Raw genomic sequence first — 25,143 nt, 5'->3', positions numbered from 1 at the left:
ATAGGTAAAATACATGCTTAAACTAGCAATGTCACAAAATGGTGTGCAAAAATGCACTGTCTTCAAATTCTTTTTGAATCAGATGTGGTTATTAACACCACAAAGTTAGCATGAAAGGCATATTTCCTGGAATTGCTCTAGCAACAGCGAAAATGCTACTACATACTAGCAGCACAAATTACTGCACAAATAATAATTATAGCTGGCCGCACTACCCCCACATCACGTGCGCACCATTTCAACATGTTTGAGGCTCTCCTGTATATTATGCATGAAATATTATAGCTGTTTATTAGCCTACAGTGAGCTAATCTAGCATAAGCAAAGCTGTTTGCAAAAGAAAAGCAAAGCTATAGATACATGGTAGTCAAGTGTCCATATTAACAGATTCCAACAATGAAGGCACAAGATTAACAATGACCCAATAAGGTATATTTAGTACTTCATAACAAGTTGATGCTGTGCTACTTCTAAAAACCAGGCACCCAGCAAATACTACCTCTTGAATTAATAAGTTTATAAATTATATTAACATAGCATGCTATAGCTTTGTTTCTTGCCTTGTTTTGTGACAATACATAAAGTTGAACATATTTTATAATTCACCAATCATTTCATAATTCATCAATTACATTGCTTATGCATCGCTAAGGAAGTGTAGCTTAAGCAAACCACTTTAAATCTAAATTATACACAGAAGTACCTTCTCAACTGTTTTATAGTTTGTCTATTATGTTTTCATATGCAAAATCTCTACACAAAGCCTCATGACTGCTCTTAATTTTCATTCATGCACAAAGGGATGCACCTCCAGATATGCCAGGTACTTTTTCAGTTGTTATACACCTGTTACAGCATGTAGGTCAGCTCTATAGCTAGTGAACTGTTTCAACTGGTTTCAGTTACCAGCCATACCCTCAAGTAAACATGATGAAAACAGAAAGTTGGGCTTAAATACAGTACATAAACAACCTTTATTCATTAAAGGTTTATTTTCTGTAGCTCAAAGCCTGTTTGCTCACATGGGTGTTGGACAGACACATAGACACATGATTTTTGCTAAACCAATTTCAGGAAACCAGGCGTGTCCGCATGTGCCTGGTTTAAAAAGGTGATCATTTCAGTTTCTTGAGAAATGCTTCTTGTTAATGTATTATGTCATAGTTCTAACATACAAAGTATTGAAATAGGGATAAAATGTTCACTGTGTATCTTTAGATGTAGGCAACCTCCTTTGTTTCCCTACTTTTTCTTTTTATTATACCTTAGAGCTAACCTGGCTGTTTACTATATTTGTACCATAATTATGGCTGGTGGACCTGTATATACTGCACCAAAAGAATGATGCCAGGCTTAAGGTTTTCGTCTGAATGCTTGTTCCAACTATTAATTACTGAAAGTTGTGGTCATCATGCTTTGTTTTCAGCTATGTTCATCCCAATACACAGCATCACAAACAAAGAACAGTATGAGAAGCACCACTGCAATCAGTCCAGTTACTATGGAAATATAGACAATTCCAGTTATATACTTATTACTGTGTATAATTGTAAACCTCATATATGGATGAGTATAAAACAAAATGTGACCAGATTTGACTGGAAGTGGCAAATTCACACATTCATGGATAATTGTAATTCTTTATTTCAAGTTTTAATCCTGTTCTACTTCAGTGAATTAAAAAAAAAAGAGTGACACTACTTGTCCGAGAATAATTTGACATTACAAATCTGGTAGCACATCACTGGACACTCACGTGCTAACTACAAATCAAAACCTTGTGCTATCAGTGAAGAAAAATGGCAGACAAAGGTGAGTCCATAATGTATGCATTGCACATACTATGGTATGTGAAAGGAACCAATCGGAAGATCTAACAGTGAAAAAAATGAGCCCATAGCCACAGCAGTCATTGAGTTACGTTTGTCTGAAGGCATTAGACAGTTGCAGAAAATTTACGTACTATGAGTAAAAAAGAGTGAAGTTAGAAAATGTATGAAGAAAAAACAGACAAAACAACATGTAAAATAGTGGGATTCAAACCCACAACCTACAGTGACTGTAACAACTTCAAGGAGACATTATACCAGCTAAACAGTTTGTCCTGTGGTTTGCAACAGAATGCAGTTGAAGTTTCATTGCAGCCTTTAACATACTGTAACGGATGAAGGAAAACAGAAGCTTGCATTAAACTTTGTAAGATAGCCAGATGATGAACATTTCATTTCACATGTAAATAATGTTGATTGGTGAGTAACATTGTCATATAAAAATGTATATCACAAAAAGGTGACAATGAGAAGAAAGCAGTAGTCATGGGCCCTGGACTTTTAGGTTAACAGTTCTCTATGTACTAACGCCATGGCTGTTTGCAACAGAAAGCTCAAGTTTTCTTCTCATAAATGAATGTAACAGCATTTTAATTTCTCCCTCTTATATGAATATTTCTGGTATGAATCTCTTTCTATTAGTATGATATGAACCACCGACAAAACACAAAGTTTACACTAAATAGCTACAGCATCACTACTTGCATAGTTACTGTACAAACAAATTTAAAATTAACACAAACACACTAAACACATGTACTTTCTATAATACAATACACGCTAACAGACATTTGTAATGCGTGTAAACATTGTAGGGCTGGGGGATAGTATGAACATATCGGAATATCGGGATAGTATCGCTGTCGTGTATCGCCTGTCGTTTGAAACATTACTATCGGATAGTAATTAAAATGTAAAAATATGCAAATAATCATGCAAAAAACACTTGTAAAAATAATATTTGGGAACAAAAATCAGTCTAAAAAGGCTGTTTAGACTCTTAGTCAAAAAATATCCATAGTACATCCCTCCTTGCATATCTCTGTGAAGGTAATAAGCAGATTTTTACTATCGTTATACTATCGTCTATTGTGAACAGTGTCTCACTATTGTTCAGGCATTCACTATTGCCCAGCCCTAAAACATTGTATGTTAATATTATAGTTTGTTAATGGAAGCACGTAAGCATATATGTGACCCAGTCTGGGAAAACCAGTCTTATCGCCCATGTCAGCAGATTGGATTTTTCACCCAGAACACAAAGCTACATGAATAGACTACCTAATTTCACAATCAAAATCAGCTAGACTTGAGTGGCCTGGTTTTACTGGCTGCTTTTCCCAAGCCCAGTGGTGATCCGTACATGCGGTGTGGGGTCTTAATGGAACTCTGGTCAGTCTGGGGATGGCTGTATGTGGCTGTACAGCTCTGTGGTGTTGAATAAATACCTCTGCTGTGAATTTCCTTTCATTTTAGCCAGTTTTGAGACCTGAATGGCCCATACCTAATTCATCCCTACACCTTCCTTTTCATTTTTTTGAATAGCCTCTTGCCCTCCTTCTGGGCCCTTGCCTCCCTCCCCTTTTGGAGCTCGCCTGATACGGTTAACCACAGTTTAAAAACTATCTAAAATGGAGGGAAACTTAGTTGTCGGCTACTTGCACAGTGGATGCTCAGGAAGGTAAGGAATTGGTGTGTGAAAATTTGACACACATAGCTTCAACCATTGGCAAGCTACAACACACTAAATACTTAAAACTGGTGTTTCTTGATACTTTTAAATAGGCGATAAGACCGGTTTTCCCAGACTGGGTCACACACACACACACACACACACACACACACACACACACACACACACACACACACACACACACACACACACACACACACACAAATGCGCGTGTGCATGCATGCACGCACGGCACACACACACTCACAACACACACACACTCACAACACACATACTACAAAATTTTCACACAAGTGTATAGTAGCTGACACTTACATCCATTAACAGAACATCTTGTAGTCAGTTCCCAGAGCACTAGTCCACAGGCATACATGTCAATCCTCATGGATGCTCCTCGCTGAAAGTTCACAGCTCCTTCAAGCACCTCAGGACTCATATACCTCGTTGTACCCACCTGATAACATGTAGACAATCATAGCACAGACTGAGTCTGGAGGTGTGCGCATGTGTAGTGTGGTGTGGTGTGATGTAGTGTGTGTGTGTGTGTGTGTGTGTGTGTGTGTGTGTGTGCGTGTGTGTGTTATACGAGATGACTCACTTGACCCTGTGCTTCAACAAGATGCTCTCCAGTCACAAACTTGAAAGCCAGCCCAAAATCACTAATAACACAAGACAGGTCATCCTTCACAAGCACATTCTTACTCTTAAAGTCACGATGAACGATGGCTGGCTTGTATACTCCATTCCTTGTAAATGATGAATGAAGATGTGCTAGTCCCATAGCTATAGACTCTGCCATCACACAAAGCTTCTCAAGATTGATTATTCGAACACGAAGGAAGTCCAACAAACAGCCATACTCATGGTATGCGGTGACAAGCCAATACTCAGTTTCACAGTCGACAGTTTTTTGATCTGCACCAAGGAACTCTAACAAACAGTCATGTTGAAAAAAGGGAGTTGTGTAGATATCTTTCTCATGGTTCCAGCTTTCTATGCTAAATACTGAGAAACTCTTGACAGCAACAGTTGCATTGTTCATGCTAGCCTTCCAAATGGTAGCAAATCTTCCTCGTCTGACTTGCTTCACAAGCTCCACATTATCAAGACCGTCAGATGAGAAAGTAGATGCAGGTGAGTGAATTAGTGGAGGTTGTAAGCTGTAATCAAGTCGTACCTTCAATCGGTAGCGGCAGTAGAACAGTGCCACAACAACAAATAGAGCAATGATGATTACAAACACCACACCTGCAACTACACCACAAATGATGGCTACAGGGCTACTATCATTTGAAGCTCCTGGTGTTGCCTCTGGTGTTGCTCCTGGTAGTGCTGTAGTAATGAAAGAACATACTTAACAACTAAATTTCATAATTGCATATCGTAATTGTGGTTTGACTGATGAGGAACAATTTGGCAAACTTATGCTATATAACCCCACTATATCTTCAATGCTCTGATTGATGTTAGTAACTTATTCACAGTCTGTCAGTATGGTTTATCCAAACTTAAATTCTCACCAATCAAATCACATACATGGTAGTTTGACAGGAATACATGGTAGTTTAAAGGAAGCTAATGAATGCTCTCCGGTGCCTGCAATATTACGCATAATTTTTTTGGTAATACAAAGCAAGACATTTGTGCCCTTACAGCCAAGTTTTCCTACAAATTCATGTTTGAATGGATGAATACAGAAGGACCATTTTAGCTACACAGGTTTCCAAAGTACAGTATTTTTCTAGTAGCAGAAAGACAGTTAGCATGCATGAAAGTGAAATAAAAATACTGTCTAAGTAGCTACCTTCAGGCCAAACTTTCTTGACCTTACTAATAGGCAGGTGAACACTTTAGAAAGTGGTAGACGTTTCACTATAATTTAAAATTGGCCTTCTTAAAGAGGTGGCCTTTCTACTTTCTACACAGGTAGCCACTAAGACAGATTCCACATCATGGAACAAAGATCAATATCATATTCTAGTGTTGTACCTGTTGTGGTTTGGGTTGGAGTCTGGGTCTGTGTGGCTGATACCATTGGTCTGGTTGAAACTAAAAAGAAAAATATAACAAGTACCACAATAAGTAAATCATTATAAACAATATCACTTCGGGGAGGGGGAAGGGTACTGATGCTGAGAGACTAATACAACAACCTGCCAACATCTCTGAATCAAGAAAGTATCTTGTAGTCCTTGGGTTCATCCATACATTATATCAATACATTTATAGGATGAATCAGTGTATGTTGTCCAATACTCTAATAGAACACACAGTTTGCTATGAACATTCACTGGGAGTTTCAGATGTTCCTATAGAAAAGTTGTTGACTCCGCTAAAATAAGCAACTAGAGAAAAGAAACTTATAGTAAGAGGTTGGTAGCCTGAGTGTATAAAGCAGACCTTTCACTTATAAATAGCAGTAAACAATTGCTTTGGACTGACATTTCATTCACTTTACACGATTATGATGGGACATACACCTGATTTTCTGTAGATACTAAGGTTACATTCATCATACGGTATGGTAGTACTGTATAGTAGGGATCACCTCAAAACAAAATGGTTCTCTCCAAAATTCCACTTATCGGTCCCCTGCCCACATTGCTTTGTCTCAGCGACTAAATTTGTTTACATTATGACATCACGCAAGTCAAAGACCCACCTTGATATCAGGGGAGGGGCTTTAATTTAATTATCCCTTTCGCTTCTAAACAGCAGATAGTGAACAGTCTAAATACTCTAACAAGTATAAGGAAAAATTAGAAATTTTAAGTTCGATTAGGAATCATAGAAAAATAAGTAGGGAAAACAAGGGAGGTCACCTGTACCTGCAGATATACTAGTGAACATTTAATCCCTACTTCAGTCTATACCCACGACCGAATTAGGGATTAAATGTCCACTACTATATCTGCGGCGACCTATCTTTTTTTGCTATGATCCCTAGTTGAATTTAAAATTCCTAATTTTTCCATTTTTCCATATACTTGTTTGTCTACTTTTTTCTGTAACACTATTATGACTGGTGAACCTGCACATACTGCATCAAAAGAAATTAGAGTGACAGAATTAATGTTTTCACCTGAACAGGCACCCCAGCTATCACTTACTGACTCGAAAGTGAATAGCCATTACGCTTTGCTTTCAGCTATGTTCCATTACACAGTGCTACAAATAAAGAACAATAGGACTATTAGGAGAAGTGCCTCTGCGATCAATCCAGCCACCACAAAAAATACCGATAATTCGTGTACCCCAACTATCAATTACTGACTTGTAAGTGGCCATAATGCTTCGCTTTTGGCTATGTCCAATGTGCTTCACAGCATTACACATGAAGAACAGTAGGAGAAGTACCTCTGCAGTTACCATGGAAATATGGTCGACTCCCATAGGGAAGCCATTGCGCTAGCTACCACAAATCAACACCTTGAGCTGTCAGCAAAAAGAAATGGGACACAAAGGAGGACAAAGGTAAGTGCATTACATGTACTGCAGTATGCCAAAATGAACAAAGCAACGTTGAACAGTGAAAGAATCAAGCCCGTAGCCTTAGCCATTATCGAATTACACTTGTCTGAAGGCATTAGTTAGTCAAAAATTTCACTAAATATTTTTGTTTTAAATTTCGTAGCAATTTTTTGGAAGCGTTTCAGGTTGTACTGAAGGCACTTTTGGTTATACCTAACCAATACTGCCAAGGCACCATGGAAACACTGTGAGGCTGGTTATAGGGTGGTTATTTTGGCTAGAAAAGCCTAAACCCTTATGATCCCTAATATACAGTACAACCGTACAGTATGATAGAGCATCATGTACAACTGTAATGAATAATGAATTACACGTCTGCATTGGTTTTGGTTAACTTTCCTGAACTGAAACACAATAAGTGGCCTTAAGACTCATCTAAATATCTTATATGACAAATAGCAACTTAATGCAACTTAATGGGAAGAGTCTTAGTGTATCTAACATCAAATCCAGTGTTAAATCTAAGAACAATCTTACAGGAACATCTAGGGGTGGGTAATAATATTGAGAAATTTAACAGTTTACTGATATCAATGTGCAAAAATGATATTGATATACACAGTAACAAGCACAATGTATTTTATCTGTTACCTTGGTAAGTATGATGCAAAATCTTTTACAAAAAAAGCATCATGGGTACAACTCAGGCATACAATACTAGGTATTGGCAACCAGCTACTATGCAATAAATCAGCATTTTTGGAATTTGAAAACAAATTGTCAGTATGGACTAGTTATGAGTTATTCAAGAGACATATTGCAATATTAGTAGTTATTGAGTTATTATAATGTGCCAAAAATTTATCGATATTTGTTTTTGAAGATATCGCCCACCCCTAGGAGAACCAATAATGGTTGTATACAATCACTGGACTGGAGTAGTGGACTGAACTGGTGGACTGAACTGGTGGACTGAACTGGTGGACTGAACTGGTGGACTGAACTGGTGGACTGAACTGGTGGACTGAACTGGTGGACTGAACTGGTGGACTGAACTGGTGGACTGGACTACTGGACTCAGGTTTTTTTTTTTACCACATATTTGGCCAACTGCTTGTAGCTATTGGTACATTGAATGTAAAATATGCAGGGTGATCCTGTCTACTTGGTACTGTCTGTTCATCTTAGGATTGTGTGCAATTTGCATAACAACTCTCTCTTGGCATAATCTCCATTGTATGACTACTACTCATCTTATCATAAAGTACAATCCATACAGTACATGTGTATGCAGTGTTGTGGTAGTCATCTATCCTAAATACAAGTTATAGCCATCGAGTAAGCTAAATTAGGTGGTGAAAATTACCTGTCTTGCTATTCCATAGCTGATACATAGCTGCAGCTTGGTAATGTTCATGATCACACCTTTCTTTTGTGTGTGTGTGTGTGTGTGTGTGTGTGTGTGTGTGTGTGTGCGTGTGTAGTGTGCGTGTGTGTGTGTTGTGTATTAGTGCTGGGCGATATAGATTTTTCTTATGTCATATGTCATGGCATAATTTATTCATGATATGAATATATATCGTGATATACAGTATACCCATAACATTTGATAGCTTACAAGTTACAATACTTAGTCTAAAAGTTGAATCTGTGATACCTTTGTCATTTTTATCTATTACAAGCGTAAACGTATCTGTGTATTTACCTAGTACCTTTCAAAATGGTAGAAAGGATACTAGATTGGATGTACATGTTAACAGAATGTCTAATGCTATAACTACACTCTCAATGAGGGTGCAGTGCAAGGCTTGACCAAACTAGAGACACCATTTTACAAGTTTACATAGTACTGGGTAGGTCACATGAGTTCTATCAGTTCTAGCACGATAATAATTTCTAGCTATCATATCACGACATAAATAAATATATCACGATACAAAATACATTCATTATATTGCTCAGCACTATTGTGTATAGTGTGTGTGTGTGTGTGTGTGTGTGTGTGTGTGTGTGTGTGTTGTGTATAGTGTGTGTGTGTGTGTTGTGTATAGTGTGTGTGTGTTGTGTATAGTGTGTGTGTTGTGTATAGTGTGTGTATGTTGTGTATAGTGTGTGTGTGTTGTGTATAGTGTGTGTATGTTGTGTGTGTCGTGTATGGTGTGTGTGTGTGTGTGTGTGTGTGTGTGTGTGTGTGTGTTGTGTATAGTGTGTGTGTTGTGTATAGTGTGTGTGTGTGTGTTGTGTATAGTGTGTGTGTGTGTTGTGTATAGTGTGTGTGTTGTGTATAGTGTGTATGTGTTGTGTATAGTGCGTGTGTGTGTTGTGTATAGTGTGTGTGTGTTGTGTATAGTGTGTGTGTGTTGTGTATAGTGTGTGTGTTGTGTATAGTGTGTGTGTGTGTGTGTTGTGTATAGTGTGTGTTGTGCATAGTGTGTGTGTTGTGTATAGTGTGTGTGTGTGTGTTGTGTATAGTGTGTGTGTGTGTGTGTATGTGTGTGTGTTGTATATAGTGTGTGTGTGTGTGTTGTGTATAGTGTGTGTGTGTTGTGTATAGTGTATGTATGTTGTGTATAGTGTATGCGTGTGTTGTGTATAGTGTGTGTGTTGTGTATAGTGTGTGTATGTTGTGTGTGTTGTGTATGGTGTGTGTGTTGTGTATAGTGTGTGTGTTGTGTATAGTGTTGTGTATAGTGTGTGTATGTTGTGTGTGTTGTGTATGGTGTGTGTGTTGTGTATAGTGTGTGTGTTGTGTATAGTGTGTGTGTGTGTGTGTTGTGTATAGTGTGTGTATAGTGTGTGTGTGTGTTGTGTATAGTGTGTGTATAGTGTGTGTGTGTGTTGTGTATAGTGTGTGTGTGTGTTGTGTATAGTGTGTGTGTGTGTTGTGTATAGTGTGTGTGTGTGTTGTGTATAGTGTGTGTATAGTGTGTTGTGTATAGTGTGTGTATAGTGTGTGTGTGTTGTGTATAGTGTGTGTGTTGTGTATAGTGTGTGTGTTGTGTATAGTGTGTGTATAGTGTGTGTGTGTTGTGTATAGTGCGTGTGTGTGTTGTGTATAGTGTGTGTGTGTTGTGTATAGTGTGTGTGTATTGTGTATAGTGTGTGTGTGTGTTGTGTATAGTGTGTGTGTGTTGTGTATAGTGTGTGTGTGTTGTGTATAGTATGTGTGTAGTGTTTAGTGCGTGTGTAGCGTGTTTCTTTATGTGCAGGGGGAGTGGTCTACCTACATGAGACTAGCGTACTTACAACCAGTTGCCCAAATATTTGGTAAAAAGGGAAAATACCTGAGTCCAGTAGTCCAGTCTAGTGATTTTATAATAATGTACTTTAAAAATCGCCAACTGAAATTTTGGACTGCCTCCCTGACCACAGTCAAAAGGCTAGAGACTAAATGACACATCATACAGTCATCATACAATAGTTGTGCTTTGCGCCTTTCCTTATTTAAATCTTACTAGCTGTCATCTTCATAGCATATATTTTTAAATCAACACTTTTCTTCCAAGCATGTACTGTACATGGAGGCCACAAAATTGTTGGAAGCACTTACACTACTATAAGAGAGGAATTAGTTCTTTTTAAATGTGTGCTTAATTTGGTATAAAGTACTAGTACTTGACTTGGTATTGTCAGAATGTAGTTGTACTTTACTTAAGTATTCCCTTGATTTCAACAAACAGTATTTCAGTATTTGTACTTGGATAATTCAAAAGTACTTGTACTTTACTTACGTACCTTCAAATGCACCTAACCCTTGGACCCCAACCCAAGGCTGGCCTTAAATTCTTAACATTACACACAAGCACAAACATTATTACAATACTACCTCTAACTTTACAAACACACGACAAACTAACCTGATGACATAGTTGGAGCAGATGTTGATACAGTTGGAGCAGGTAACATCTCCACATTGGCATTACACAAGCTGGTAGTACAACAACAAAAATGTATAGCAGCATCGTGTCCAAAAGGCTCAGCCAGACATCGATTCCTGCCACAATCACTGTGCTGTGCTCCAACAAAACACCCCTTTAAGTTAGGAATCAATTCTCCTGTGACACTACTCTGATTAAGAGTAACGAGGCAGAAATGGTCCGAGTGATCATTAGCCTGGGAATCAGGCAACCCTGGGTTCTCACTACACACCTCGTAGCCACTGATACATCCCTCTATACCATCAATAGCACAGTTGAGATATTCACAAACTAGCAGTTCTGAAAGAGAACAATATCAAGTACTAATGGTACTACTAGGGCTGGGACGAATATTGAAATTTACCTTCAAGCATTTACTAATAAAATGTTCGAACATTTGAAGCTTCGGTGTTAGCTTTCAAGCTACAGGTCTTCTTGTATTTATGCACTTCCTTCTTAAGTTTCATCTTTCTAATCTTATTTAATAAGTTTGTAAGCATTTGGAAAGTGCACAATACTGAATAATGCAATCAATTGATTGCAAATGGACGTGTCCACTATACTGCAAATCATGCATACCAACTAATGGCTAAAAGGATGTTTTCCATGCATTATCTATCACCTTATAAGGTGTTTTAAGGCTACAACTAGGGTAGCAAGCTAAACTGCAATGGTTTTAAAGTGGGTGTGGCACATGAAGATCAATTGCAAAAAGACAAACATTGATCACTCAAGATGAATAAGCAGCTGCAATAAAGATAACTAAGTTTATATGTAATTCTTTCATAGACTATGTATGAGCATATTACGAAGCTTCGAAGGATGTTTTTATAATTCAAAGTTTGTTTAACTTTCAAACCCACGAAACATTCAAAGCTTTGTCCCAGCCCTAGGTACTACCTACACTACAGGACAGGATAGTTGGGTTTGACTGCATTCACTGGAGTGCATTTTTCTCAATTACTTCTTTTGACTGGATTAAACATTTAGAATATCAGAAGTGTTTATCAAAAGAGCTTTGATAATTGATACGAACAAGAACAAGTGAGTTATGAGGTTCCCATTTACTGAGGGGTAAATTCAGGTACCCAAACATGGTTATATACAACATGATTACATGTTAGTCTCAATGCTAAACTACTGGGAGTGAACACATGTTCACTTATCAAAACTTTCTACAGCTAGCTCAGATGGTGTAATATACAAGAACATTGAACAAATCAACAAAAAATAAACAAATATAGGTTGGCAAAACATGTATCACTTTCACACCTCAGATCAAAGTAGCCCAGTGGGTGACTTTGTCCAGGCTACATCTGAATGTATCCCGAGTTACAAATGGGTAGCAATTATATAGATGCTCAGGCCAAAATCTATTGTGGGATTGACTAATACTCACATGGTTAGTTTGCAAGACTTGGATTTGGCCACGAAAACGACTCAGATAAAAATGTTTTGTTATCCTCACTACCTTACGAGTTTAAAAAAATTACATTAAGGTGAGACTAGTGCTTTAGCTTATTCACCAAGTGTTTTCGAATATGGACCACACACCCATTACTGATAACATGAAATTACCACCCTACACGAAGTAAGTACTCTACAAGCAAGCTTACTTACCCATCTAGACATTTAGTAAACTTTGTAATTATTCCATAAATGTAAACTCGGTAACTGAAATTTTTAGTGATATCTCTAGGGTTTGTCCATTCATCATACCCAACGTAGCCAGAATGTGCCAGCTGCTAAACCACAATCGGATCTTTTAGGTATGTATGTATATATATGTGACTGGATCTGCAAAAACAGGACATAATCGCATATTTTTTGAATTCCTGTTTAATAAATATTTATAATCTACTTAGCCAAGTGTACCCACTGGCAAAGTTTCAACTTCATATGCCAATAACAGTGGGAGTTACAGTCCTACAAAAAAGCAACAACAGAAAAATTGATATGTACAGCAAGTATAAGGAAAACATATTACAGGCGATTACAAAAATGGTTGTAACTTACCAACGGATTGAGGTACAGAGCTAAAATTTTCACCATCGTGTTCGCCATGAACAGGGGAATCAATTACTGGGTAAGTTTTTCTTTTAATCGCCCCTCTTCACTGCATACAAAGGCAAAATTTGTGAAGAAAAATCTACCGCGTACAATCGCTTTGACATGACATAAACAAACGCTCATAACTTATGTATCCTTGGGTCTACTGCAACGAAACAAAGATTTTCCAACTCCTCTTGAGCAGGCAAATAAAATGATATCCAAGGTTTTATTGTTAGTCCCTTCCTTCACTAAGAAAGAGGGGTTAAAAAATTTATGTAATTTTTTCAATATTATGCAAGTATTTCACCCAATGTATTATACTGTAAATTTAGGCTTGCGCGATTATGTCCCTTTTTCACACATACATATATATATATATAACATTCAATGGTTGCACTCATATTGACTTGGGTGATTGATCGTTCTCACTTCAGACTATTAGCTAATCATACAGTACGATAGTAACTGTATAGTAGAGACCACAAAGGAGTAGGCGTGACCCACAAAATAATATCACCCAGAAATCAGCCTCAATTTTCCCCAGACGACGATGAGGCAGTATTGGTTAGGTAAAACTAAGCCCAAACAAACTTTCAGATCGACCCGAAACGCTTTCAACAAGTTGCTACGGAATTTTAAAAATTATTTATTTAACGGAATTTTCTACTGACTGACTGAGTAAGTAACTGACTGATGCCTCCAGACAAGCGTAACTCGATAACGGCTAAGGCTATGAGCTTGATTTTTTCACTGTTCGACGTCGCTTCGGCCCGAGACGTGCCTTTTGGAATACCGCAGTACATACAATGCATTCTTCATGGACTTGCAGTGTCCTCCTTTGTGTCCCATTCATCTTACTGACAGCGAAAAAGTGTCAATTTGGCGATAACACATGATGGCTTCCCTTTGTAACGGAAATTGTCTGTTATTTGTCATAGTGGCTATTTTGATAGCAGAGGTGCTTTTCAAACAGCCCTTGATTCGTACTGCTGTGTAATGGGTTGAAAATAGCCGACAACGAAGCGTAATGGATACTTCACTTTTCAAACGATCATTGATATAGCTGGGGGCGCGGCACCATTTCTTTCAGTAGGCATGGATTTCAGAGGCGCTTTTTGATTAGAAATGCTGTGTAACGGGTTGAACATAGCTGACAATGAAGCATAATGGATGCTTCACTTTTCAGATGATAATTGGGGCGCACGGTGCCATTTCAGATGTGGTGTGCGTGGGTTCACCAGTCATAATAATTTATTTACAAAAAAGCTAACAAACAAGTATACAGAAAAATTTGGAATTTTCAACTAGAGTAGGGACCGTAACACATCGATAAAAAGTATTGAAACAAGCTGGAGTAGTGGACGATATTAAATCACAGTAAAACAATAAGAAGTGTCATATCCTTACTGTGCATTTGTATACTTGTAAGGATAGGAACTGTTACATATTAGCATTAACACGGGGCTTTTGCCTGATAATGTATGCCCTCATGTTCGTGTTACAACTATTACATGTACAATAGAAAACATGAAGACCTGAAAATATGGACACCACAATGAGGTCATGAAGTACACCTTAGCTGTGTTTGGGGATTTAATTGACGTGCCCACTATAATGATGTGGTCTTACTCCACCTTGAGGTTTGACATACATAACATGGATTCTTAACCTTAGTCTATACAACCATTTGTTATCCATAGCAAGGACAGTATAAACTATAACAAAGCGTGATCTTGTGAACCTATTCTTTAGTGAGTGTGTGTGTGTGTGCGTGTGTGTGTGTTGTGCCGCATGTGCAATGTGTGTATGCGTTGTAACAGTTATTGTATTAGCATGTGAGGTAAGTCTCAAACATAACTAAGGTGTACTTCGAGACCTCATTAGTAACACCACTTCATGATGGTGACCATGTCAAGCACAGGTGCAAAATACATTACATGACAGATTTGCACAATACACTTTAGCAATAATGAGAGATATACAGCCTTGACAAACAACAACCCAATATGACAACTTGCCAAGACTGGAATTGTAAAATCTTAAAAAATGAAAGCGTGGGCAGATGACCTTTCTTACTAACATAGTCATAAAATTATATTCTAGTGTTTTTTACTGTTACAGGTAAGTCTTTGAGCGGATTTTACAGATTGTCCAAAGGAGATAAAACACATGCACATCACACCAATAGTTTTGTATTGAAAAGTGTTGGATACCGAAATACCTCCCGTTATATGAAATATGACAAATATATGGCAATGGCACATTAAACCCCACTGAATATGAGTTTTATTTTTATTTATTTTTAATATTTTTATTTTAATTTTAACTTTGGTTACCTAGAAACTATGCAAGATCCTGCGTCAGGCTACAGATGCTGTAATATGTCTTTGTTGATGAGAGATGCATTCAACTCAAGAAAGTGCTACAAATCATAAACACCCGAGGAATTATCCTACGCACCGTACTTCACAAAATAATGTAATGGTGCACACAATATTGGAAGATCACATGATACCAGAGGAAGCTCCCAGACAAACAATAGCAACAATCAACCACCACAAAAAGGTTACAGATGACACCACGTGCATTGTTGTTGGTCTCCTTCAATACTGTATTCCACCTTACTTAAATCAACACAAAAAAATTCATAGTGCTCCAACCACCTCTGCAGATTGGCACTACATTTCAAAGATTCAAAATAGACTAGTTTACTCCATATATTTACACTGAGCTGACACCTATGAAATTAGTTCAACAAGACAAGTGTATCTTCTTCACATCAACAGAACTTCATCAAAATGGTGATGACCTGTGAAGGTGTGAATGGCTATGTTTGGTTGAAATACCATCTCAGATGCAAATCTTGTACTTATGCCACTAACTGAAATTAGCTTTCAAGATATTTTATCAGAGAACTGCAAGTAAGCCACATTTCAAACCCTTTTGTTATTCCATTCACGAGTTATTAAACTTTTTTATAGTATCAACTGAAAGTGAACATAGTCAACAGTCATTGTCATACCTACTCATGTTATGGCCTACCAAGCTAGACAGGAAGATTTTTAGTCATCTCAATCACAATTTGTTCCAATTATTCATTAAGTGTGAGGTAGTATTGCAATCAGTGTTCCTACATTTAATGAACTGAATTAATGGAATAGTTCTCTGTAATGTACAGCCTTTTAAGCTGTTGGAAGCGTAAACAGAATGTTTAGTCTCTAAATAAAATCCTGTACTGTATTTTTCTGCTGACCTAGCTGTATGTATAGAAATCAAGGTGTACAAAGTTTCATACCATATATGCCTCTTTCCATGAAAATAATTTTCTGCCTCCAATTCAATAATTCACAAGAATGAGTCTTCTTGTATACAAGCATGGCAACATACAACACTCTTGCAAAATAAAATTACTAGTTATTGGATTGTATTTATGACAAACTGCATGAGTTTGCTACAAATACAATGAATATCTCAGCAGGCAAGTCAGAGGTCCACCAGTGCTTTTTTTAGTTCTTAAGCTATCTCAGGTAAAGGCTGGTGAGACTTGCTACACCTTAGCATTATAGCATAGTCAAGCAGTTCTACTGCACCCCTCTGGCCTCCACCAGTTTGGTTACTGATTGTACAAGATGTTTGGTGTTTGGACATAGGGTGGGTAGGTACGTAATGCCGTGCACTTGCAACACATCATTAGTACGTTGAGCCTGTTTTCTTATGGCTGCCTAATGCATCCTTATAGACAAATTTGAGGACAAATTGGGTAAGCCCAGGACTTCACTGTGACATGTAAATTTTTACAGTTCTGCTACATGAGGCTTGAGGGTTGACATAACAAAACATGGAGGTCTTCTAGTGCATTAAAACAATGATATTACTGACGATGGAACTTTTACACTTAACAGTCCATCAGGATTAGGAAAGGCTACTTCAGTAAAAATGCAATACTAACTTAACAGGTGCAGTTTAATCAACAGTGACTGATAAAGCAAATTTGGCAGGGTAAAATGTATGTGAATGAATGACAAAGTTATTAATTTGATCTACAAAGGACATTTTGCCCAGTACAGAGAGTTACTAGGCAACATCTGGCAAACAAAACTGTGACTCGACCTTGTTACCAGCCATAGTATGGCATATTCATGAACACTATATGACTTTAGTCAGACTAACAACAGACATAACGTACCTATTTATTTTACACACAGAATACACTATTTCATGACTTTTGTGGCAAGTTGAGCCGGTTCTCAAAATGACACACCCATATGATTTCATAGGACTGATGTTTCTGGGATAGCTAGATCTTTCCAAGCATAAGCTACTAAGACCAAGAGTTCATAACATAAAAAGAGAGCATGTTTCGTGCACGACAAGGTTTGTATGAAATGATTTGGTGTTTAGCCATCTCACCTCTGCAATTTGCCAGGAATTTAGTCATCAGCACTGGTTAACTGTTGAGTGTACTTGGAAGCAAAGTTACCACATGACGTTGGTACTTGTCCAGTAAGGACAAAAACATCTTTTAAAGCCAATTTCAGGAAGAAGGCAATTTCAGGAAGAAGGAAAATGAGGTCAACTCCCTCCCTCTTTCTTGAAGAAATTCTTTCCAACTCAACATATGGGTTGCACATGACTCCACAGCTGGCTGAGTGTAGCTACTAACAGATTGTTGAATCACTAAGACTTCACAGTACAAATAACACCTCACACATGGTGATCAGCTCAACAAGTAACTGATACTAACTACTTGTTAAACTAACATAGCAACATTGGATTATGTAGCATAACACAGTGACCAAGGTGTGAAAATTTTACTGAGTTAATTTCTATGGCAACACAATACTGTTTACTTGTGAAGAGTATTTGGAGGAGTGATTAATAACCCTTTCCAGCTGGAATGTGCTAGAAATACAACAGCTGTCTGTACTGCTATGATGATGATGATCAATCATTTGCTTTCCCATTTGACATAATGGTACAAATCTTAAGTAAAACAGGAGCAAGTTTTGCAACAAGTGATGCTGACAATTGTCTGTATAAACTCAAGGCAATAGTGTTTGCTGTCAAGCTATTTTATGCGATATCTTAGAGATTATGATCTATGGATGGATAGACAACTTTTCAGACTTTAGTGCTAGTACTAAATTGAAACACCTTTAAAAAAGGGTATTCTGAAATATGGACTCCTTGGTGGTTCTATTTGTACTAGCATTCTATTTGTGCTAGCATACACACACATTAATTATATATCCCTAAAATCAGCAATGGTTTATATTTTTACTATGGCCAGCCAGGGTCTGTATTCTTTTAACGTACCATGGCTCTGAATTTTACTCGGAAGTTTGGTGGCTTTATGATACATGTAATAGTTGTAACATGGGCAGTCGAGCATACATAGCAGGCAAAGCCTGAATGCCCCTTGTTCAGCTAATATATGTAACACTTCTCATCTGTATCAGGCTGATAACCTGCACAGGGTGATTGATCACCTGATCCAATATGAGTGTAACAACTGAATATATTATATATGCATACTTTGATTATGAGTCAACAGCCAGTACGTTCTGATTACACTCGCCTACAGTGAATGGACAAATCCTAGAGATATCATGGTTATGCGAGTTTAATGTTTTAATAAATGCCGTTGGATTATTTATGGAATAATTACGGAGGCCTAGATAGGTAAGCTTGTTTGTAGAGTGGTTACTTTATGCAAAGTGTTAACTTCATGATGGGGGTGTGGCCCGTATTCAGAAATGTGCAGAAACAACTGGTGAAAGCTATAGCACTAGTTCTCATCTTAGCCCAACATCATTCAACTTGTAGGATAGCAAGGATAACAAAATGCTCTCTGTCTGAGTGGCGAAATCCAAGTCATGCAATACAAATCACATCAGTATTAATCAATTCCCACAATCAACTTCGGCCTTAACATCTATAGAATTGCTGCCCAGATGTAGCCCGACTAGCTGGGCTACATATAAAATGGGGCCCAAGCGGTTCCTTTGATCTGAGGTGTGAAAGTGTTAGATTATTTTACACACCCCTGTCAATACCCCAGTAGTAGTCACAGGTGATGACCAGGTTGTTTGTGGTTATATGGAAACCACAAGAGTGTTTTTACTGTATAGACGTCTGTTACATATCTGTACTTTTCTTCATAGCACCACTAACTTGGAAACCAAACACATATGTGACCCAGTCTGGAAAAACCGGTCTTATTGCCTATTTAAAGTATCAAGAAACGCCGGTTTTTAAGTATTTAGCATGTTGTAGCTCATCAATGGTTGAAGCTATGTGTACTAAATTTTCACACATTTTAAACAATTCCTTACCTTCTAGAGCATCCACTGTGCAAGTAGCCAATAGCTAAGTTTCCTGCCATTTTAGATAGTTTTTAAACTAAGGTTGACTGTATCAGGTAAGCTGCAAAAGGGGTGGGGGCCTGGAAGGTGGGCAAGATGGTGTTCAAAACTTGAAAAGGAAGGCGTAGGGATGAATTAGGCCAAGTTTTGGGCCATTGAGGTCTCAAAATTTGCTAAAATGAAAGGAAATTCACAGCAGAGGTACTTATTCAATACCACAGAGCTGTACAGCCACATACAGTCATCCCCAGGCTGACCAGAGCTCCATTAAGGCCCCACACCGCACATACAGATTGCCACTAGGCTTGGGAAAAGTAGCTAGCAAAACCAGACCACTCTAGTCTAGCTGATTTTGATTGTGGAATTAGATAGTATATTCATGTAGCTTTGTGTCCTGGGTGAAAAATCAAATCTACTGACATGGGCAATAAGACCGGTTTTCTCAGACTGGGTCACATACTGATATGGGACTTTAGGCAAAATTAAGCAATCATCACCCAAGTTTGTTGTTTTATATACATAGCTATGCATTTCTGCTTATTTTCTGCAGAGCATTGAAAGCATTAGTGTAGAGGAAAACTTGAGCTACATTCTTGAAAACCAGACAAACAGGAATAAAGTTTGTGCACAGAACTGTTAACCCAAAGGTCCAGGCTACTCAGTGCTATGTACCTCTTTGTTTACATGTGACAGATACTGATGATGTTTACTGGCCAGTGCCTCTTTGAACATGTTGCAGTTACATGTAGTGGGTATGAATCCTGCCAGTGACATACTTAAAAAAAAAACCTTCTTCACAGTACATGGACAGGTATACCGTATGGTGGGAAACTTTGGTGCCATTAAAGTTTGGCGAATTTGGCAAATGACTGAATTTGCCAATTTTTCCCCATCCAAATATTTTGCTGGTGAAGAAAACAGCAAACCAAGCCTTGAACTAATCAATTTTCTAGCTACTGGGCCAGACATCAGGTTAGAGCCAAGCCTCCCTTGACTACCTCACTAGGTAGCTAGCTACTTAGCTACTGTACATGTGGTATCCTCAAATCTCACTTCGAAACAGGCATGACAAGTAGTGAGTCCTATATATTAAGTATGATATTCACTATTCCAGAGGGTATAGATCTACTGTTAGTTGATAGCTGACTCCAGGCGCTGAAGAGGCATGGCACTCCCAGTTCTTGCTTCAGACACAGCAATTAGTAATCTAATTAATTAAATAGAGCATGCGCTTTGCTAACAATTCGCCAAATTTTAATTCGCCAACAGTGATATTTTGCTTGATTCGCCAAATTTTTCCTCCTCCAAAGTTTCCCTCCGTATGGTAAGCCAGGACAATTTGATACATGTTCACTTAACACTGTGCTTGGAGTAAGGGCCTAAACTTAATCATCAGTTTCTCATCCCCACCCACATTGCCATTTTCCTTATTGCATCAATGATTTTTTGTAGCAATGGTGGCTGAATGCAGCCATTAGGCAACTGTTTAAAGTTACTGTAGTAATAAGCTGGAACAAATAAAGAAAATTCTGAGTTATGTAATGTAGCCATATAGCTATCTAGCTAACGAAACAAAACAATGATCCGCCTGTCTACAATGGAACTTTTGAATATTGGTGGATGCAAGAAACTGTTAAGTTTATGTGCAGGCTAACATTGTTTCATACTATAGTAGACAGTTTAATGCTTAGCTTTGTAGTTAAGTATGCTGAAATAATGTAACTACTATAGAGAAATAAAGTTTTGCATGCAGGGCATGCACATGGTACCAGACACTATCTATTACCTTAATCTATCAGTGATAAATTCCCTACTGACAATGACACCTTAGACTATGGACAGTTTGCCCCTTTGCAAAGAGTAAGGGTTTGGTGAAATACAGCCCCATATCAGTAATAGCGCAGAAATTCTGTGCTACCCAAATTAATGTGTGCAAATGATGTTCACACACAAATTGCCTTGGTAATCAGTTATGTACACCATCTAATTGAATTCCTTTGAAATGATGTGAATTACTGATGGGGCGGGAGGCACCAGACTAATCAGAGCATTGCATTTCAACTCCTCTCAAGTCTTAACAAAACTACCCACACTATCAAACACAACCCCTGGTGGAGCAGTTACCTGCTGAGTGCATCCAGCAGAACTTTGTACCTGATGAATCCCAGGCAGTTGAGTTTCCAACAGTTGTTAAATTCCAGGGTTGCCCCCCCCCCCCCCCCCACACACACACACACACACATGCACACACACACACTTTCTGGGTGCATCGATTATTATTATTATACACTCCTTAGACCCCACTAGTCACCAACGGTACTAGGTATGCAATCACTAAACTTTCTACCAACACTATAGAAGCCAAAATGGCCACAACATCATCATTACACAATATTCCTAGCAACCCTATACAGTCTTTTTGAGTAAAGAAGTGTGCAGTTTTCCGTTTCTTTCTGCTTTGCAATGATTGTTAACAACAGCCACACCCAAGCTTTTAAAGCTGTACTGGCAGATATGACTGATAAGTGTTTTACACATTATGTTAGAGTATTGGTTAGGGAGGACTGCAAAACATGTATAGTTTTTGTTTAACTACCTACCTATCTGCTGCTTGCTGTTGCTGTAAGCATTGTAGATCAGTTCAGGTGAAGGTGGTAATACCAAATGACTATACTTTTATATTACATTTGAGTACTAAAGCACGCCTGCACTTAGGGCAGGAAAAATTACTAGCAATATTATAAACAAATTAGTCTAATAGGTTTATGCTTACATGATAAAAGATTGCCACAAGTAGGCAATTACAAACTACCACGAATATCACAAAGCATGATTTTGGTATCCAAATAAAGTTTGGTGTTCTATATATTATGTGATTGTCTCAGCCAAAAAAAAAAATATATATATATTGTTGAAATTATGCAAGCCATGCTACATAGAAAAAATGTGCAGATTTTAATTGAGCCATTGCTCAGGAAACCAGTCTCAAACTATACACCATCTTATCTGCTTGTTCATGGAGAGTTCAAAATCTTTTCTTTGTTTCTGTAGCTCCAATGGTATGCATGTCATGTACGCTTGTTTATAACGCAGTAGATATAAACAAGATCATCGTCATTTTTTCTTCAATAAAACTGCCTTCACATGTATATGCAAAAGTGATAACAGGACTAAAACCATACTTTCACTGATTTTCCAATCAATAGTGAATATGTTAACCCAAATCCCAATGCTATAGGCTAAGTTATCGCTGCAAATGTCTAGCAAATTACTCACCATAATAAGCTAAAACTTTGATGATCCACTAGATACAATACTGAGAAAACAAGAGGACTAGTTGTCAAATATATAAATATCCAGTGCAACAGTCCACCATTTGAGATTCATACACACCTTGGGACCAATAGTACCCTAATTAGTGTCTCACCAATAGTGCTCTAATTATCAAGGTGTACTGATTGTCAAGTCGGTTTATGTACTAAGGGAATCTTTGCAACCTGAACTGTAGGTGTCCACATTATAATAAGAACCTACTTGACTGCATTTGTCTCTCTTGAACACAAAGACTCTTGTTGTATAGTTGTCAACTGAGGAATGTGGAATATCCTCCTTATGACACCAGATGGACATAACATTACAAAATAGAAAATTATCAGCTTTGTGCTCAAGCACACGCACGCACTAGTATTGCAGACAGACAGACACACATACATACCTGTATTATTGGTATGATGAGGAAACTCATCAAAGTACAGATGAGCCACATCCACAACAGGAGGGCTGGGATTGGGAGATGTAGAAGGAGCGGTAAAGTTAAGATTACAAAAATCTTCCGTACAACAACATTCAACTGCACTGGAATCTTCCCTGACAACTGGAATGCACTCCGTAAATGGACACTCATCGATGAAACATGCCTGTCTCTTTGTACCACCCAATTCAAATAATAACTGACAGTTTCCATGTGATGCAGGCTGGTTGTACTGCTCAATAGCTACTTGACTGCAGTTCACCACACAGAATGGAACACCATCATTAATATCAGGGCAGTCCACAACATCATTGGATAAACATGATGCTGCATTAGTAACAGTGATCATGGAGACTAACAATATTGAACACAGAAATAGAATAGTTGGCATGATCTGAAGTGAGCAAAAAAAAAAAAAACAAGTAACAAAAAGATATCGGCCTACAATCCCGACAGCATTGCAATTACAACACAATTGTTGGTCTTTTTATTGTTAAATGTTTTTCTATAACAAAAATTTTCAGGGTGCCAATACAGTGTCCGTCATGAGCTAATTGTCATATGTGACTAGATTTTATAAAACCTATCCAAACCACACATCAGTCAAAACCAACCTAACACCACAGTAGACCACCATACTACTAGATTTTAGTCTCAACATTACTCCAACTGGTTTTAAGATCTGTGTTTGCTGGGTGGTGTTACATGCTTAGTGGTGTAGCAAGCTCGCATGGTGATTTCTAGATAAGAATCAGTGGTGCAGTAGTGGATGGATTGTTATAATTGGTCAAATGTTTTCTGTGTTAATCTTGCTGTATATCAGTCAATAAGGAGCTAGTACAGCCATGTAACCTCATGCATGGGCTTCAATCATGGCCCCTTTCATTTTGAAGTTTATCTGTTACCCACCCATTTGTGAGCACTTGTGATATTACTTTGCTCACTTTGCTCTTCCAACTCATCAGATTTTCTACCACCTTATTTAGAGGGGAAACTGTACAAGCAACTACAAATGCTGGGAATGCTCTGAAAGGTGATAAATTGATGTAAATTTCATAAGCGTACTCACTATGGTAAGTTATAATAATGACTTGAATTTTTTAAAACCATTTATCTTGAAATTACAGATGTGAGATGTGGATTGATTTTCCGAAATCCAGTCACATGTGCATAAGAAGAGCCGGCATAGACTATTGCTACTGATATATGACATGAAAATCAACAGAAAAAAATTGTAATTCCAAGGCTAGGGTCCCACCGATTATGCTCATTATTTTACCTATTATGCTTAAATTAATGCTCAATATTTATACCTCAATTCCTATGTTTTTCTAGTAAATTTGCACTTTATCGGAAAACAGTAAGTTGCTGAAGCACAGGCTCTAAATCCTTGCTTGTCAAAATGCATGTCACCATAGATAATATCTATGATGTCACAGAAAAGATCGATATACTCTAATAGAACACTCAGCTGTCTGATTATTCTCTGACTGTTCTATTAGAGTATATTGATCTTTTTCTGTGATATGTATTTTGATGAGCAAGAATTTATGGTAATGTTCTGCCTATTATGCTAGCATTATGCTCGATGCTTTCAGGCACCTATTATGCTCATTATTATGCCAGCATAATCAGTGGGTCCCTATCCAAGGCTATAACTATACATACATACCACCAGGGGCTGGCTCATAAGTGCCTTGCGGAACTCATGAGTTCCTAAAACTACATTAAGCAAGAAATTTTTTTGAGAAGCATTTACAGATGCAATCAAAATAGCTTCAACCATACAATTCCACTTGAGGAGCATTTTATTTAATCACAAGCAGTTAAGTTGTACGATAACAGATACAACATTACGAAATTAAGAAGCACCCATGCAATGTTAAGTAAAACTTCCGTGGTTGCTAACAACACAAAAACACTATCACAGTTTGAAATTTATTAGAAATGTAAACTATCTAGCTTACAATTCACTACTAAGGTACAGCTGCTGAAATTTTCGCACAATTTTTATACTTTAATCAGGCTTCACACTACCACACGTTTTCCCTCTTCTTGTAATCTA

The 25,143-nt window shown here is 37.8% G+C and overlaps 1 protein-coding gene across 2 annotated transcripts in view; it reads right to left on the bottom strand.

Moving 5' to 3' along the window:
• Positions 1-25,143, bottom strand: part of LOC136236429 (activin receptor type-2A-like) — a 43,039-nt gene that overhangs the window by 4,281 nt on the left and 13,615 nt on the right. For both annotated transcript variants that reach the window (XM_066026581.1, XM_066026582.1), the window contains 5 exons: positions 23,043-23,472; positions 10,851-11,210; positions 5,512-5,571; positions 4,121-4,854; positions 3,838-3,976 (listed from right to left, as the gene is read on the bottom strand). In XM_066026581.1, the coding sequence (XP_065882653.1) occupies positions 3,838-3,976; positions 4,121-4,854; positions 5,512-5,571; positions 10,851-11,210; positions 23,043-23,469 (1,720 nt within the window). In that variant the 5' untranslated portion in view covers positions 23,470-23,472. The remainder of the gene's footprint in view (positions 1-3,837; positions 3,977-4,120; positions 4,855-5,511; positions 5,572-10,850; positions 11,211-23,042; positions 23,473-25,143) is intronic.

This window comes from Dysidea avara, chromosome 10 (assembly GCF_963678975.1).
Source record: "Dysidea avara chromosome 10, odDysAvar1.4, whole genome shotgun sequence".
Lineage (NCBI taxonomy): Eukaryota > Metazoa > Porifera > Demospongiae > Dictyoceratida > Dysideidae > Dysidea > Dysidea avara.
This window is presented reverse-complemented; position numbering and strand designations above follow the sequence as displayed.